The 18,539-nt window shown below is 32.6% G+C and overlaps 2 protein-coding genes across 6 annotated transcripts; both read right to left on the bottom strand.

The window, feature by feature from the left end:
- Positions 1–4,710: 4,710 nt before the first annotated feature.
- On the bottom strand, positions 4,711–6,320 carry LOC104086710 (CASP-like protein 4C2). 3 transcript variants are annotated; one of them, XM_009591028.4, is made up of 4 exons: positions 6,221–6,320; positions 5,771–6,020; positions 5,567–5,702; positions 4,711–5,010 (listed from the first exon to the last, which is right to left on the bottom strand). In XM_009591028.4, the coding sequence occupies exons 2-4, from the start codon at positions 6,007–6,009 to the stop codon at positions 4,789–4,791; spliced, it is 597 nt and encodes a 198-aa protein (XP_009589323.1). In that variant the 5' UTR covers positions 6,010–6,020; positions 6,221–6,320; the 3' UTR covers positions 4,711–4,788. The 3 variants fall into 3 exon arrangements, with proteins under 3 accessions (XP_009589323.1, XP_009589324.1, XP_070058155.1); XM_009591029.4 differs by lacking the exon at positions 6,221–6,320 and having other exon boundaries at positions 5,792–6,144; XM_070202054.1 differs by lacking the exon at positions 6,221–6,320 and having other exon boundaries at positions 5,771–6,137.
- Positions 6,321–9,090: 2,770 nt separating this feature from the next.
- Positions 9,091–14,718, bottom strand: LOC104086709 (ubiquitin-conjugating enzyme E2 7). Of its 3 annotated transcripts, XM_018767554.2 has the most exons (7): positions 14,578–14,718; positions 14,040–14,142; positions 13,806–13,848; positions 12,895–12,992; positions 12,707–12,807; positions 10,344–10,421; positions 9,091–9,478 (listed from the first exon to the last, which is right to left on the bottom strand). In XM_018767554.2, exons 2-7 carry the CDS (start codon positions 14,119–14,121, stop codon positions 9,401–9,403), a joined length of 480 nt encoding a protein of 159 aa, XP_018623070.1. In that variant the 5' UTR covers positions 14,122–14,142; positions 14,578–14,718; the 3' UTR covers positions 9,091–9,400. The 3 variants fall into 3 exon arrangements, with proteins under 3 accessions (XP_018623070.1, XP_009589320.1, XP_009589321.1); XM_009591025.2 differs by lacking the exon at positions 13,806–13,848 and having other exon boundaries at positions 14,578–14,717; XM_009591026.3 differs by lacking the exon at positions 13,806–13,848 and having other exon boundaries at positions 9,400–9,607.
- Positions 14,719–18,539: the final 3,821 nt, after the last annotated feature.

The following is an 18,539-nucleotide window of genomic DNA, read 5'->3' as shown; positions in this document are numbered from 1 at the left end:
TTATTCTCAGTACTATCCCAAATAAAGTCTCTTTGGATATTATCAATGTGACTTAAAATTTTTTGAGGTAGAAGTGTGTATTGCATAGCATGATTGGGAATGGTATTAAGAGTTGAGGATACAAGGGTAGTTCGACCTGCTATGCTAAGGCAATTGGTTTTTCAATTTGAGAGTCTATATCTCATGTTGTCTATGATATATTGAAAATCAGAGGCTTTAGGTTTACAACTCAAAATTGGAAAGCCTAAATATTTGTCAAAGTTATTACTGATCTTCATATTAAACAAATTTGAAATTCGCTTGGTAGTATTTTTAGCCTTTGGCCATCATAACTCTGTCTTAAAACATACGCTATGATTTAAAATTATCATAGCGTATGTTTTAAAAGAGAGTTATGATGGCCAAAGGCTAAAAATTAGGATTCTTAGTTTAATAAGGAAATATTTAATAACCAAAATTTTAGGTAATTTAAATACCCTAAATATTAGGAAAGTAACTTAAATTACAATTATGTCTAATATGAAATTTATTTTTAGAGGATAAAAAAGGCGAACGACATTTCGCTAAGGACATTCGTGCTTTTTATATATGAACCCATAGATCAATATCAGGATGTTGAAATATTTTATGTGAATAATAATCTTCACATAAATTTTTTTCCTATAATTCTACTTTTTATATAGTATATAGATACTTATATAAGTAAAGTTTGTTTAGCTTAAGCGATTTAGAGTACCGATGTTAAAAAATAAAGCAACATCTATTTACAAATTTAATTTTTCTAAGAAGTTAAAGTTATTTTAAGCATGTTGATCTCATAATTTCTATATATCTTACAAAAATGACTCTCAATTTTAAGATTATCTCTCAATTAAAAAAGGCTATTATTTTCATTTTAAGCGATTTACAAAAAAAAAAAAAAAAAAATTATTTATAACACCAGATATTAGTAACCAAATAGTTAACATAAGAGTATAACAAAAGGTAAAAAGATAATTTATCAATAACAAAAATATGAATAGCATAAGAGTATAACAAAGGGTAAAATTAAGATACTTTATAATTTATAGTAGAGAAGTAAATTTCGGACAGAAGAACAGGTAAAACTGGACATTTCTGTTGTCTATTTGCAAATTAGGTATACATCATCTCAAACTAGTGTCCACCTTCTTTAACGCCTCCTAAGAAGAGTTAAATACTACACATTTGAATTATCTCCTAACATTCAAATTTATCTAATAACATTCAAATTCAAACCGAAAACCGATTAGAAATAAACAGAATCAAAATTAGAAAATCGAACAGAACCTTACTTATTTCAGTTCGGTTTCGATTATTACTTTTACAAAACCGAAAACCAAATAACCAAATCGAATTTCTTCAAACCGAACCGAACCGACCAAACGCCCACCCCTAAGCAAAAGAGATAAGATCGAAAAGGCCATATTGGAGCAAACGATGTAATTTATAACTATTCATTGAATTTATTTGGTATATGAAACACAAAACATATTCGAAAATACTAATTGTATAAGTATTTTTTACTTGTTTTTTCTCAAAGGATCGAGTGTGTCCTTTAAGATTTTTTTTACTATTAAAAGTAATTCGAGGAAAGTGTGAGAGAGTAATTTGTTTAACTGTGATTTCACTTCATTTAAGTTGAGTAGGATCAAGATAAAATACTTAGAGTGTAAGTTTAGTGGCGAGACTCAAGGAGGAGAAGGAGATGTGAGGTTGGACTCGCAGGTCATCCCTAGGAGAGGGAGTTTTAAGTACCTCGAGTCTATTATTCAGGGGTGGGTGGAGAGATTGATGAAGATGTCACACATCGTATTGGGGCGGGATGAATGACATGGAGACTCGCTTCCGGTGTTTTGTATGACAAGAAGGTGCCACAAAAACTTAAGGGTTAGTTCTACAGAGTGGTAGTCAGATCAACGATGTTGTATGGGGCTGAGTGTTGGCCAGTCAAGATCGCTCATATCCAGAAGATGAGGGTAGCAGAGATAAGGATGTTGAGATGGATGTGCGGGCACACAAGATTAGATAGGATCAGAAATGAGGTTATTCGCGACAAAGTGGGTGTGGCCCCTATTGAGGACAAGGTGCGGGAAGCGCGACTTAGGTGGTTTGGTCATGTGAGGAGGAGGAGCGCAGACGCCCCGGTGAGGAGATGTGAGAGGTTGACATTGGAGGGACTACGGAGAGGTAGAGGTAGGCTAAAGAAGAGGTGGGGAGAGGTGATTAGGCAAGACACCCTTGATAGGAAGGTATGAAAGTCGAAGATTAGGGTAGTAAAGTATGTGGTCTAGAGTATTCATAACAGTAGAATTGGCACGCAGTCTCGCTTTTTGTTGGTAGTAGGTTTTTATGACTAACCGTTATTTTTTTCATTGTTATCACCTTACTATCTGGTTGTTTTTATTCTGCTTTTATATGGCTTCTTGGTACTGTCACTTCTTGTCTAAATTTTTATTAATGTGATGCTTATACTTTCCTAAGCCGAGGGTCTATTTGAAACAACCTCTCTATCCTCTCAAGGTAGGGGTAAGGTCTACGTACACACTACCCTCCCCAAACCCCACGGTATGAAATATTACTGAGTATGTTATTGTTGTTGATTTCACTTCATTTGTCCCAAATTAAATGTGTTGCTTTCAGTGTAGTAAGAAAAAGAATTTCAAAAGTGTATTTCTTGGTTCTAGATAGTACTTTAAGACTTTTAAAAAAATCATTTTATAAATAAGTAAATTGATAATATACTTGGCTAGGTCACTTGTGTATTAACCCTCTGCTTTATATTATACAATTGAGAAGACAAAAGTGGAGTACATTCTTTTCAAAAGAATAAAGAAAAAGAAAGAAGTGAAAGATATGCCAAGATATTTTTGCCAAAATGGTACCAAATCAACTAATAATCTCTTACTCAATTGTTCTGCTAAGTTCCCTTGTTTTGATTAAAATCGAACCAATTCAACGAATTATAGCATATCATTGCTATCTAACGTAACCATGAAGCAACATCATTGAGGAATAAGAAGCTATCCTGTCCGAATTTACTACTTTAGCCCCCACATTTAAGATTTAACTAGAACCGACAATATGGGCTTGGCCCGTTGGGCCAATCCAGCCTAACCCGTGATAAATTAGTAGGGTTGGGCTAAAATTTTTGAAGCCCATTTAAAAACGAGGCATTTAAGCCCCGCCCGAGTAAGCCCGTGGCCAGTGAGGCTTGACTAAGGCTGGGCTGGACCGGCCCGTGGGCCTAATAAAAATATTTATTTAAAATATATAAAATATAAAAAGTATACGGCCTCTAGCGATGGAAAGTCAAAATTGGATGTTTACTTAGAGGAACCAAAGCTTGATCTTGAGAAGTTTCATGAGATGGATGTTGTCATGTATTGGAAGGACCATTCTAGAAAATATTCCGATCTTTTAATGATGGCGCGTGATGTACTTAGTATTCCCATTATCACTATAGCATCGGAATCAACATTTAGCATTGGTGGGCGTGTTTTGACAAAGTATATACAGAAGTTGCATCCATCATGAAAATGTGCAAACACTTGTTACTACTCGAAATTGGCTGCACGGCTTTTTCCAAACTCAAGCTGGTAATATTTTTTATGTGAATTTGAATATTATTAGTTTTTAAAATTTTATTATTCTTAATATTTAACTAATTAATATTGCATATGAATTGTAGATGTAGATGTAATTGAATATGTTAAGACAACCTTGTCACAAGCAGATTCAAATGTATTTGATGAAGATGATGTGTTGGATATCCCATAAACGTCATGGACGTTCCCTAGAATAGTTTATTTTGAATTTTGACTTTTAGTGAATGAAATATAGTCTTGTCTTTTATTTCTTTAGTGTTTATTGTGATATATTTGAACAATATAAAAAGCTATTAAATTTTGCAAAAATTTTTCAATAAGATATTTTTTAACTTTTAAATATTTATCCTTTTCAGGTTAGAACTAAAAGAAAAAATATAAAATTATATTTTAAAAAATGATGGGTTGGACCGTGGAGGCCCGCGACCCTCATAGGGCTAGGGTGGACGGACCATTAAAAGGCTCATCAAAATGGCGAGCTAGCCGCGAGCTAGCCCAGCCCAGCCCGTCAATTGCTAAAGCCCACGTGGGCTGGGTTAGGCTCACCGGCCCGGCCCGGTCCATATTGACAACTTTAGATTTATTATGATTAGTGTAATAAAATTTTGACCCTATCAACGGGGCAAATACAGAGTGTAACGTACAGGTTTGTCGAACCAAATAGTTTCGACTTAGATAATATAAATGTGTTAAATTCAGTAAATACGTATGTATAAAAAGAATAACCCGATGCACAAAGTATTCCGTATTCACATAAGGTCCGAGGAAGGGTCACACGCCCAACGAGTGTGATGTAGGCAACCTACCCTTATGCAAGCATCAATCACTGATTTTACTGCTCGAACCCGCGACCTATATATGTCACAGAAAAATAACTTTACCGTTACTCTAAGGCTCCAATTCTAAATATGTATATATGAGTATTAGATTTCAAATCCGATTACTAACACTTGAAATTCCTTTTTCTAGAATCCTTAGTCCTTGAAATTTAAATTCAAAATCTATCTCATAGTTTATTTTCAAAGTTATACTGAAGTTACTTACATGAATGATTTCTTGTGATTATATTTTAAATAATGAGACATTGTGAAAGAGTTTTATATTGTGTAGAGAAAGTTAAACTCCCAAATTCAATCCCCAATTGCTCAACGCACAATGATTATTACATATGAAAACGAGACCCGTTAAGTATGAAACAGATAACCCGAAAACCCGACAACAAAGAAGAAAACCCCAAGAACATAAACCCGGCGAATCCCAAGGCAACTGAGATATCTGATTGTACACAAAATGCATTATTAGCCGTACACGTGTCTCTTTCCCTTAACGTCCGAGCTAACGCCGTTCCCGCCGAATCCGCCGACAGCAGCATATATGCGAAAACCTATACAGAAAAAACAAGAACGAAAACGTCTATGTTTCACACACTATCTCCGACATTCCGTACTACAAAAATTGACACACAGAACACCAGTTTCGAAGAGTTCAAACATTCATGTCGATACCCTCCGACGTAAAACTCGAAAGGCTGGCCAAGGTTGTGTCCTTAATTTTTAGAATTGAATTCTAGAAATTCAAAAAACGTGAAGTACCAATCTCTTTTAATCTAGCTAAGAAGGAGTATGAGACAATTTGCTAACGACCAGCGATATAAATAGACTCAATTTATAACCCGAAATTAAAATTGAACAACTTCGAGTGATAAAACGATAAATTTGAACCTTTAATTTTCCCTTGACGGTGAAATAAAAACAGTTGCTAATAAAACTTTTTTGAATTACGAAACTTATAGTTTAGTCCAATAAGATTATACCATTCACTGTTTCTCTTCTCTCTCTTTTTTTCCTTTTCCGATCTCCAATTTCCTTATGTAATAAACAATTTCTTAAAAAGAATCCACTAAAAGAAAAAAGAAAAATTGGAAATGGAAAGATAAGAACCTGATCGTGGCTAAAATCGAACCAGACTTGAACAACTTCGGGAAACACAGTGGCGCCTCTTGAAATTTCCCAAACTGAAGCTCCAATTTCAAACAGTGAATACAAAGCCACAATCGCAGCTGCAATTGCGACAAACCTATCCACAAAACAAAAAATTAGTTAATTATATTAAGAGAACCTAAATTGCTGCTATGGTAGTAGTACCTGAAAGCATCGAAGTTGTACCACTGAGGAGAACCGGAGCCACCACGAGAGTTTGTGAACATGAACATAGCAGAAGCAAGAGAGAAGCAGAAGGCAGCGAACCGGAAAACGAGAATCAAAATGTTGAACCGTCGGTTTTTTTGAACGGAAACTGTGGACTGGAACTGAGATTGGATTCTAGGCCGGGGAGACGGAGTCATTAAACCGCCGTTCCGGTTCGGTTCTTGACCTGACCTCATAATTTCTTCCACTGCAGATTCAAGAGGAGACAGAGAAATTCATATAACATTATAAATAACGAGAAGAAGGTGGAAAATAGAGTAACAAACTGATGGTAAAGTTCACGGGACACGGCATGATTCCCATGTAAAGAGAACATTATATCTGGAAACAACGACAGATTTTGCTTTTAGTAACAATTTTGTGGGCACTTTTTTGGAAATTATTTACCTGAATTCAGTGTATGCTAGTATTAAATTAAGTCGGTTTCACTATCAAATGATATACTGGCGGATATTGGTTGAGATACCTCCACTCTCAATCAAATGTCTAGTTTCGACCCCAGTAAATAGATAATTTTTTTGATAGAAAATGTTTTAGCTATATAATGTACTTTAGCGCGAATTCAAATTAATTGTGCTAGTAGATTCGAATACAAGATAATTAAATAAAAAAATATCTTTATATAAATTAAAATAAATTTTGATTAGTTAATAAAAATTAATATATAAAAGATACATGCTAACATTAATTTGTCTAATGTAAATATTTAAAAAGGACAAATTTATTTGCACTACTTTCTTCAACTTAAATTAGTACTGTTATTTATATAAGTAGAACACCCTCACTTACTCTGACCTAAATTTTATGGACAAATGATTTTTCACATATATGAAATAAACACATTTAGTTAAAAAGGAAAAGGGGAATGCAAAGGGATTATGCATTCACTAATTTCAGTCCTATATTCATTCTTCGAGTGAAAATGAGAAGGTGAAGGTACTTTTAAAGGATCTAATGAGAGACTTGAGATTCCTTATTATTTCATTCGTGGTTTTAAATTAAAATCCTTAGAGTTTACTAATAAGTAGTAATTTTTAAGGAGCTTTTTATCCTCTTAAAGATCTGTGCAGTTAAATTAGAGTTATTAGTCGAATTGGTAATTTAAAAGAAAAAAAGAGACAAATCAAGATTAGGTAGAAGCAGCAGCCAGACAACAAAGATGAAGAGAGAGTAGAGAGGTGGGGTTGTAGCGTTTACTTTACGTGCTTGCTTTCTTTTATCTTTTTTTCTTTTCTTTTAAAAAAGTATTTTAATATCTCACTCGATCCATTTTAGAGCCCCAACTAATTTATATTCTTGTCGCGTAAGGGTTAATATACAGAAAGCACTCCCTATTAAAAAAGAATTTATTCTTATGCGTTTAACTCGAGACTTATGATTAAGAATAAAATATTTACACGCTCTTTGCACGAGGTTTTTGGATTTCCATCATAGCAGCTGAGCTTGATATATAATTGCGTTATCCTTTTCCTTTTTCTAGTTATAGAACATTTTTCCTTTCAATTATTATATTTTATGTTACTAGTTCCGGTTTTCCTCTTTCTTCTTTTTCTTTTAAAAGTAACTTAATCCATTAAATTTTTAAAAATACTACATCTAATAACTCGACTCACAGAAAACTGAAAAACATTAGCTAGCTAAGTGGATGCGCTTTCAACAAAAATGGCCATGAGTCAACTCCGGTCTTCGTATTTATATACTATTGACCTGCTGTCTACAAACAGAGGCGTACCGGTCTTTGGGTAGGGGGTCACCGGTCCGGTAACTTTGGCAAAAATGCATGTATATGTGTATATATTTGATTCGCACCCTAAGATTTAAATCTCAGGCAGCTATATTGGTCGATTTAGGGGACATAACCTGACTTTTAAGGGCTCGTTTGATAATAAGATATAATTAATCTCGGGATTAAATTTAAGATGAATTCATCCCACTTTTGGTTGTAATAATGTATAACTAATCTCGGAATTAGTTATCCCGGAATAGTAGTGTTATTTTTATCTTTATAGGAGAGTGAAATAACAATCCCGGAATAATTAATCTCGGGATAATTAATTATGTGATAACTTTTTTTCTAACCAAACAACCCCTTAGTGCGCTGCCTGAGTTCTATTCTAAGTCCAATATTTCCTCATAATTTTATTCGACAATGGTGTCCCGTCACTTTCAAATCCTGGTTCCTCCTTTTGACAAACAACAATATTGCTTGTTTTCTTTACCCCCAATAAATTAGTCTCTATTTACTTAAATCCCAATTAGAAGTTCAAGTTTAACCACTCCCGCGTGCAATAAGAACCTTTACCATTTGCTAATCTGTTTTGGTTTTCCTACACACTTCTCCATGATCTGTGTATTCAAAGTCAAGACAGCATTTGGGAAAAGTAATACGTAATTAGCAAAAGAAGCAATTCATGCATGTGTCACGTCTCGTCAATATTTACTTCATCCCTCCTAAAATGATGACAGAATTCGGGTATGAAAATTAAATTATATAATTGTCGGTCTTAATTTTGATACTACTTTCATATACTGAAAACAAAATAGATATAATTTCAAATCACAATATTGGGAGTAATAAATATAAACTATTCAGGAACATTTGAAAGAATCGTATTAAAGGAAATACTTCGACTGCCTAAATATAACGATGTTATATAAACTAGAGCAAGAGTGTTTATAACAAAGCGGGTTTTTTGTGTTCAAAATAAAATAAAATTTATATTTTCTGGAAATAAACTAACGTTTAGACATAAATTTGGTTAAAATTTTTAAAAAAATTTTTTTTAAAGAGGAGATAAACAATAGTTTTTGAAAGTTGAAATTGTGTTTTAGCCATGCATTATACTTGAAAATAATTTGAAGTTTTGTGAGTAAAAAACTTCAAAAACTACTCCAGAGCTGTTTTTGAGATTGGAAAATTTTGTTTTTCAAGATCTGCCAAAAGATAGTTAAATTCTATTAACAAACAGATATTTGAAAACAAAAACTCACAGATTTTGTAGCCAAACGGGAACCAAATGTTTTGTTTTACACAAAATTTTCAAGAAAATAAAAATAATCAGTTATCTCATTACAATCTGGAAAAATGATCTCCAAATTCCAAATTCGAAAATTCAAAAAACAAAAAATAAAACACTCAAATATGAGTTACTATTGATTTGACTAAAAAGGTAGCAAAACGACATTTCCTAAGACATGAAACGACATTTCCTCGACAAAGAAGGAGGGAAAGCAAAACAAACCTAACGAGAAAGTAATGGAGAATGCAAAAATTACTAGCTCATATCCAAGATGTACATTATGCAGTTTTTCATCTATTAGGCTACAAAGCAAATACAGAGAGGCCAGAGATCATAACGTCCAGCAGTCTGACATTTTTAGTAAAATCAAATGAATCTTACTTAATGGTAAGAACCTCAAAAGTAAGTTTAACAAAAATGTAAATAATGACCGAACTCGCAAAACAAAAGGCATAATACAAAAGGTATGACAGACCTTGACAGCAATTCTACATTTGTATGTATCAAACAACTGATGAAAGAAGTCCGTTTTTTAGCATTCACATCTTTATGTCATTTCTTGAGACCGTCTTACACAACGACTGACCTTTTTCTTGAATTCATCTCTATTATCTCTCCATTCCTTCTGCAATCGGCCAGAAAAGAAATTATACAAGACATAAGAAGGTGCTAACCGCAAATCAATGTGAACACTCGATCATGATTTGGGCTAGGCAAATGATGGAGCGAATACGAGGCACAACTTCTATTCATCCTATGGAGTTGAAAAGGGAAAATATTTTAAAGTTTGCCTCTGGACAAAACTTGAGTTGAAGTCCAAAGAAAAAATTATTTAGGTTGAATCAGAGAAAAGAGCCGAGGGTCTACAAGAAACAACCTCTCTACCTTCTCAAGGTAGGGATAAGGTCTGAGTACACACTGCCCTCCCCAAACCCCACTTGTAGATTGTAATCGGGGAGTTGAACTTGGAAAAAAGGCTCTGGAAATTGAAGTTATGTATGCACAGTTGTAGTTTGTTGGAACGAAGTTTGTGAAAGTTGAGGATTTATGATGGAAGTGGGGATTATTTCAAGTTGAAATACACCTGCAAACCCGCCACTTCAACTTCAAATAACCAAATTCTTCCTCAAAACATGTGAAACAAAATTCAACTTGCCCAAAAAAACGATTATATTCAGAAGAAGAGCATATATAATCTTCTTCACGGTACTTCAAATTCAAGGCTTAGACAATCCTAAAGAAACTATAAAATTTCAAATGAACTTCATTTTGGAACGGCTTTAGCCAACACCGAACCAAATATCAAGGACACTTTAGTTCGTGTAGAGTGTTTCCAAGGGATATTGCAAAGCAAGAAGTTCAGAAACCCTAAGGAATGTAAAAGTAAATGAGAGCTAAGGTTCCCGTCCCACCTCCATTATCAGGAGGAGGTGAGCGAGTACACTTACTGGGGATAACAAAAAAAAGAATCCATAAATCAGATTACTTACAGCGGCTTCCACATTAGCAGGAGACTCGTCATTAGGACTTGAAAGCATTGATATGATGCTCAATATTATGCTCTCAACCTGTATATTACAGCCGTCAATTTTGATTATACAGAAAATTTGAGTGTTTAAGCAAAAATAGCATACAAAGAATTGCTGTTCATCCAAACAATTAGAAACAACAAGTACAAAAGAAAGCCCGGGCAGGAACGTTGGCATTATAGGAATGAGAAGCAAACAAGGTAAGATTGCAAAATCTCATAGAATTTGACACATGACAACACAATCATTTAACAAAAAGTGGGATTAATGCCTGCCTACATATATATATACACTTTATTTCACCTACAGCTTCATAACATCCTATATCATTATAACAATAAAGCATATCTAGACAATTAATAATCTTCCTTGAGCCGAGGGCCTATTGGAAACGGCCTCTCTACCTTTATAAGGTAGGGGTAAGGTCTGCGTACACACTAGCCTCCCCAAACCCCACTTATGGGATTACACTGGGATGATTTTTGTTGTTGTTGTTGTAGATGATTAATAACCTAGTGCAAAGAATTAGTCATTATATTAACAATAACACAACAGCTCAGAGGCAGTAAATTAAGAATCCATGAAGCAGAAGGAAAACAACTAGAGCAACAGAAAAGCAGCATAGAAGATCAAATAAAGGCAACTGAAGCACCCGAAATAATACCAATTGATCCCTCATATTTCACATACATGTCTATTTGGTGAATATGAACGTCAAAATCATACACTAACTAGAAACTGCACAGATTCAGTTCTAATGTATACATGCAATACAATCATAGACAAACTAGAACCTGTACAACAAATGCAATACTAATGTATACATGCATCAAACAATTATATCCAAGTTCTCTAACCAAAATAAAAACTGACGTTGGAGAATAAGAAATAACTCAGAGATATGCTAGTTGAATCAAATCAAACAGCATGATTCATGAACTGTTCGGATATGTCACCTACATCAAAACCCGATGAAAACATCTCTGGCGGAATCACTAATACTTTTACCACAAGTCAGTCAGAAAAAAAAATGCAAGAGAAAACCAGGCTAGTATGGCTGTGGTCCTCCACTTACAGATTGTTGTACACGTACGTAAATTAAAGGCATCATTACTACATTGTATCTAGTGATGAACAGAGGTTTCGTTAATGAAAGTCAAGGGTAAGACATTATTCTCATGGATTCCGAATTTAAGTATGGAGGTGAGAGTTCAGAATTGATTCCAGATTTAGGCATTGACGGTGAGATATCAGTTCCATTGTTGACTTGTACAAGAGTTGTGTGTGGCTGTATTTGAGCAAGTTTTGCAAATTGACATGGTTAGACTCTAGCTCCAAAAAAGATGTTATGTGAGGCAAATGTAAAATCAGTTGTCCATCTTAAGATCATGATTCATGGTTTAGTGTCTATGATAGTTGACCGCTCTAGGAAGAGCAATTTGCACCTGCAATACCTTGCTCTTGCCACTGATTATAGCTATAATGGATGTACATTGCCAAACATCATTTCTAGCTTTCAAAAAATACTTTTTGAAAATCTCATGATCTAAATAAAATCGATTAACGAGTTTTAAAGACTGGCATCTGAACACGGTCACAACTAGAAAGCTTCACAGATAAATTTATTAAACCTACAATTACATTTTGACAACTTGAATAATCTCTGATACAGTTAGAAATTAAGCCATACCAATTTTTTGTGGATTACAACAACAACAACAACCCAGTATAATCCCACTAGTGGGGTCTGGGGAGGGTAGTGTGTACGCAGACCTTACCCCTACCTTGGGGTAGAGAGGCTGCTTCCGATAGACCCCGGCTCCCTCCCTCCAAAAACTCCCCACCTTGCTCTTGGGGTGACTCGAACTCCCCACCTTCCGAAAATAAATTTTTTTCCAGTTTTTACAAAAAAACTGCTTTAAAAAAAACTGAAAAATATTTTCTAAAGCGATGTTTTTGTAAAAACTGAAAACAAAAAACTGAAAATTCGCCTAGCCCTGTACTAGAAATTGGAAGTTTCTCCTTTATCTTAGTAATAGGATACAAGTACTAGTTTGGAATTGTCAGAGTAATTCTGCACTTATGTTACTGTATACCTTCTTCATTTGGATAAAAATTGAACTATGAGATAAGCTGATGAGAATTATAATTCAAATTTCCAAAACTCAGCCCGAAAATGAGCTAAATTTATCCATATTCAAGAGAATAAGATTAGATCATCTAAACAGACTCACATTTATCAACCAACACTCATTCATACGGTTACGTATTCCATTACATTAACATTTGACTAAGAACCCTGAAATAATAACAGATATTCATACCGTATGGACAGGAGACCAACGCTCACTAGCTAGCTCATATCCATTTGGATCATCACCAGGTGGGTGAAGAATTGAGATGCAAACCTTTCCATCAGAGTAAACTGTATTTCAAGAAAATAACCAAAATCAATGAGATGATGATCAACCGCGTTTACCAACTCTACGAAATAGATATGTAGCTTACACACCATTAGGATGCCACACCTCCGAGGTAAACCGAATAGTTGGAGGACTGTTGGGATAATTTTGAGGAAAGCTCATGATAGCATTAAAGAAACCCCCTTCACTGCACTTGCAACAATTAATACATGATTAGGAATTTCTTTCGGTCTTTCCACCCCAACCTACAGTACAAGTAAACGTTGAGAAACGACGGAATCTCTTCTCTTAACTAAATTCATAAACTTAAACAGCTAAAACTACCTTAAAGGAAATATACATAGGGATTACTAAGCTGCTAAGTCGATCAAGAACGAGCACTGAGTTTCAGTTTGGCATTCTAAGGAAAGGATAATAATAAATCACGTCGAATCATAAGACCTACATCAAGCACATATCAAAGAGTAAATAAAGGTGATTGGAAAATTCTGGACGAGGAAAAAAGTGATGAATATACTTAAAAACCAGGAGTATGGCAAAATTAATGGTATCCACTATCCAGTCCTATAAGGAACTTCAGGGACTTTTATGCCATCAATAGAGCGCAATGGATATAGAAATAGAGCCAACTCCAACTAGTTTGCGACCAAGGCATATGTAGACTGATCGATTCTTACTTCACAATTCACACAGAACTTCCATGAAAAGAGAAACACAATAACGCCTCAATCCCAAGCAAGTTTGTGTCAGCTATATGAATCCTCACTTTTCATGTCGCTCCATTTAGCTCATCTCGGACCAATATTATACAAAATAAGAAACTAATATATAATGTACTAGAAGTTTTCTACTAAGGTTCTAAATATTACTAGGTAAAAAAATATATCTAATCCGCAGCTCTATAGTAATTGAAAACCCATAAGCCAGAACATAAAAATGCTATAGCCTACAGTACAAATTGCAGGATCAAAATTACAACTTTTTCCAGTAATTGTCAGACCTTAAACAAGGGTATGTCATCGGACTTACAGCATCCACACAATCTGAAAACGATTCAAGAAAATCTTCTTTAAGCTATAAGCTGACTCAACTTATTCAATCGATCATATATCCAATCAAAGACAGAAAACCCATTAACAACCAAACAAAATTCAGAAAGAAAGAACTTTAAGATCATATCAAAACAATAAAATTTCAATCTTTAAACTACTACTACTACTAGTAAAAGACTCACTATAAAGTATCCGGGGGTCCAATAATGGTGACACTCCATTCGAATAAGTTGCTTTCATCAACCAAACCAGCTGAAAATCCATCAACTGGTCTTTTACAGAGATCTGAAAGTAAAAAAAGCAAGGATCTTTACATTCAAATTATAGGAAATAATGAAATTAAGAAAACCCAATTAAGCAAACAGTCCAAGAATGAATAATGGTACAAAAAAGCAAGGATCTTTACATTCAAATTAAATGAAATAATAAAAATTAAGAACACCCAATTAAGCAAACAGTCCAAGAATGAATAATGATACAAAAAAGCAAGGATCTTTACCTTCCAATTTGGGGATTTTAATAGTTATTAACACCCAATTAAGCAAACAGTCAATGAATACAGGTATATAAAAAAAAAAAGCAAGGATCTTTGAGGTGAAGCGGGAGCGAACACCAAAAAAGCAAAGATCTTTACATTCAAATTTGAGAAACTAATAAAAATTAATGACACCCAATTAAGCTAACAGTCAAAGAATGAGTTGGGTACAAAAAAGATTGTACCTTTGAGTTGTTTCTGAAGGAGGAGACTAGCTTGAGAAGCTGAAGCCATAGACTTCAGTTGATGGGGTTTGGGGGGGGGGGGGGGGGGGGAGAGATTATTGACAGAGATGAGAGAACTCAAAAACAGAATTATAAGATTTATAGGATGTTATATATACAGAATAATTTGTTGCAAGTAGGATAAGTAATAATGATAATTATTAATTCAAAATATTTTAAAAGTCTTGATCAAAGAAAAATCTATTTAAAATTTAAACAGTAGTAACAAATTTTTTTGTTACACATCCGGTCCTTAATGGATTTGGGAAAGACCCGCTTGGATTTTTTTTTTTAAAATAGCCTAATTTACAATTGCTAATAAAAAATTAGTCACAATTCTATAAGCAATAGAAATATAGTTACTTTTGCATGTAAAAATAAAATATGAACAAAAATATCTTAAAAATCTGCAAAAATTTACTAGAATTTTATACGCAAGAGCTACATAATACAACATATTATGCTATAACTTTCCGTATTTTAGTTAGAATATTTTTGTCAAGATTTTATCTTTGCATAAAATAATAGCTATTTTTAGTGACTTTGCAAATATTGACTATTTTTTAATTAACAATTCGAAAATTGATTAGCCCATATTATTTTGACGTCTTACTCGGAGTAAAGACACTTCAAGTCAAGAGTAGAACTCAGATTTTTTAATTAAGGATTAAAAAGTATTTAGGACTCCAATATAATATTTAGCGATATGTAGTAACATAAAATTTATAAAAACGGTTCGGTGCCCTAGGGAGGTTTCTATTTGAAAGTCAAATAGTCTTTTTTAGACGACTGTTATATGTAAAGTACAGTAATATGTGACCAAGTTGAGGGAAGACTGAAGATTGAGACTTGATAGCAGTACAAAGGCAGATTTTGTGGATGAGATTGTATTTTTAGGAGTTTTGATATTTTTTGGTAGTAAATTAACGGTTGAAAATGATAATCTGCATTATAAGTGGTCCTGCGTATATTTCTTTTAAGGATTCTCTAATAGATATAATATTCCCGTCCTCTAATTTATATGATATTGTTTGATTAGACATTAAATTTAAAAAAGAAAAAACTGAAATTTATAATTTAAAATAAGCCTTACACATATGTAAATATAAATTATCTTATTAAAAATAAAATAAATATTTTAAAATAAAATTATTTTTAAAATCACATACTAAAAAATATCTATCACATAAATTGGAATGAGGCTTTTTATGATGTTACTAGTTAATTTACCCGCGTTTCGCGCGGTCGTTAAAGGAAAATTAAAATATGAATAAATAATAATTGTTAGAATTTTTATTATAAAAATTAATCTTTACTAATCAACGAAGCAACAGTAATTGTTAATTTCAAAGTCATCCTTAATATTTATTAAAATATAATTCTTATTGTTGTGCTTTTTTTTTTTTTTTACCAAAAAAAATAAATTTATGAAATAACAAAGTAAGTATCATGTTTAAAGAAAAAAAGTAAGTCTCATCAAGTCTATTTTATATCTCAACATCATTCAATGAATGATTAGGGAAGTAGTAAGATCAGCTTTATCTTTAATTTGCCTATTCTCCAATATAACAATATCAATTGTTCCTTCTTCCTTTTTTATCATTTTATATCCAAAGCCACTTAGCTAATAATTAATTAGGCTTTGTGTTAGGTGTGTGTATAAATAGGGGTATTATTACTTTTAATCCGCGCCAGAAACTATTTATATTTGTTAACCGGAAAAAATATATAAAATTTGTATAATTTTGTATATAACATATAGAATATATATATATATATATATATAAATTTTATATATTTTTTCAGCTATTATTTTTATAGCGGCTATACAATGTTATTTTTCCGTATAAATATATTAAAAGAAGAATTCCCCTCCAAAACAAAAGCAATAAGTCAAATTGTACTTGACGCAATAAAGGAGTTTTCATATTTGAATTTGTTTATCCACATGTGAAATAGAATTCAATAAAGCATGAGTTAAGTAGCCAGTAACCTAGAAATCAAAGCCTTGATCAATTGTGAATATGTAAAGAAACATATTAAGATTCAAATTAATTCCCCCTCAGATATCAAGGTTTAAAATTACAAAAATAATTATTACATCCACTTCATGTTAATATTATTAAAAAGAGATTTTTGAGTTTTAATTTGAAAATAATGTTATAACCTAAAGAATTTTAGCCTAAAAACTGCATATATGATATGATATGTAAGATTAAGGAAAAAGAAAAACTGCAATGCATAATTACCTGTTAGTCAAATCTCATAAACTAATATCTGCAACAACAAAAAAAACATCTGCAAAAATAATAAAGGAAAAAATTCAAAATCCGAGAGTGTGGAGCGGGGGCGTAAGCCATGAACCTTTAGTCTTTTAATATTTTATAATTTTTTAAAATAAGATATAAATAAATAAAAATTCTGAAAAAAATATGTTCAGGATTTAAAAAAAATGATAAATTAAGAAAATAGTATAGGAAATATATATACACACTAATATGTACACATACTAATATGAATGTAAACATATTAACATATTAGCACATATACTCTTCTAGTATATTTAGAATAGAGTTAATATAAACACAGTCAAGAAACTATAAAATAAAATATAAGACTTACTCTCGGAGAATTATTTAAAAATGAAAGATAGAACCAATTAAGAACTGACAAAGTTAAACAATAAAAACATACCATAATAAAATAGAAAAATGAAGAATAAGAATTAACAAAAATATACACATGGTATTATGAGTGAGCACCATCGTCTGGTGATATAGGGCAGTGAAATATGGTCTTCTAAAAAACTTTCTCACTTCATATAAGAGGGATTTCATCTTCTTCTCCAAAATTTTGTTCGCTTATTAAGAAGTCAAAATTCATATCAAGCAAATGAAGAGCCTTGTGAAATTGCAGATGAATTCTTACTATGCAAGGCGAGATAATTCTTCTCTGTTGAGTATGTTCTTTGTGATGCACTTGACGAAGAGAAAAGTAGGGTACTAAAAAAATGGAATAAATAGAAAGATTATTGCACCTTTTAATCACTATCATTATTTTCATAATTGAAATTGCCCGTATATTTTTTACAATTGCAATGGTTGTATCCTTTCTTTTTAATGCTGAACCGTTACATTCTTCAGTCATAATTCTTAATTAATAGGTACGAGTTATGGGGTGTGATTTTTTTTTAAAATAAGATATATAAAGGAAAAAAAGAAAAAAAAGGTCAAAAAAAAGTTGAATAAATCATAATTATTATATGTTTGTTGTCTCAAAAGTTTTTTTTTTTTTTTTGAAAAGTGCTTTTAGGGAGAAGCTATTTTTTTCTGTTTTTCCAAAATTGTTTCTGTTTCTACTAGAAAACACTTTTTTTTTTTCTTCTAAAAGCTTGGCCAAACGAAAAGCTTGGCCGAAAAGGCTATGTATCAGCTTACTGTGAATACCTAATTTTTGTACTATTTTAACACCTCCTAAAGTCATTAGTATTTTGTTGCTTTAATTATATTTCCCAATTTTTGTGTCTTTGATTGCATATTTCCTATCATAAAAATACCAAAAAAATAGTTCTTTCTTTATTTGTGCATTTTAGGAATTAAGTAACTATTCAATTGGTGAATTAATCTAGTTAATTGATCATTTGAATAAGTTACCTAATTAATTTATTTGTTTGTGTAAATTTAGTTTAATAAGTAGGATTAAGAAAGAAATTGGGCCAAATTTGAAAGAGAAAGTGGCCAAAAGTGCAAGACAAGGGGCTGCCTTTGAAAGGGTCCGGAACGACGTAGTTTTGCCTCAAAACTACGTCGTTTCATTAAGTGACCCAAGATCAAATCTCACCCATTGATCACCCATTGATCTAATGGTCCATATTTGATCTCTCAAGAGGTATTTAAAGCCTCAAAAATCTGAAAAATTCCCTC

Source organism: Nicotiana tomentosiformis, chromosome 5 (genome assembly GCF_000390325.3).
Source record: "Nicotiana tomentosiformis chromosome 5, ASM39032v3, whole genome shotgun sequence".
Lineage (NCBI taxonomy): Eukaryota > Viridiplantae > Streptophyta > Magnoliopsida > Solanales > Solanaceae > Nicotiana > Nicotiana tomentosiformis.
This window is presented reverse-complemented; position numbering and strand designations above follow the sequence as displayed.

Coding starts and splice junctions, on each gene's coding strand:
- LOC104086710 (XM_009591028.4), bottom strand. CDS start 6,009: ATGAGGTCAGGTCAAGAACCGAACCGGAACGGCGGTTTAATGACTCCG. Junction 5,703..5,770: donor TACAACTTCGATGCTTTCAG/GTACTACTACCA, acceptor TTTTGTGGATAG/GTTTGTCGCAATTGCAGCTG. Junction 5,011..5,566: donor TCGATTTTAGCCACGATCAG/GTTCTTATCTTT, acceptor TTTTCTGTATAG/GTTTTCGCATATATGCTGCT.
- LOC104086709 (XM_009591025.2), bottom strand. CDS start 14,626: ATGGCTTCAGCTTCTCAAGCTAGTCTCCTCCTTCAGAAACAACTCAAA. Junction 12,993..14,039: donor GGACCCCCGGATACTTTATA/GTGAGTCTTTTA, acceptor TTGCAAGTGCAG/TGAAGGGGGTTTCTTTAATG. Junction 9,479..10,343: donor CTGCTAATGTGGAAGCCGCT/GTAAGTAATCTG, acceptor GGCCGATTGCAG/AAGGAATGGAGAGATAATAG.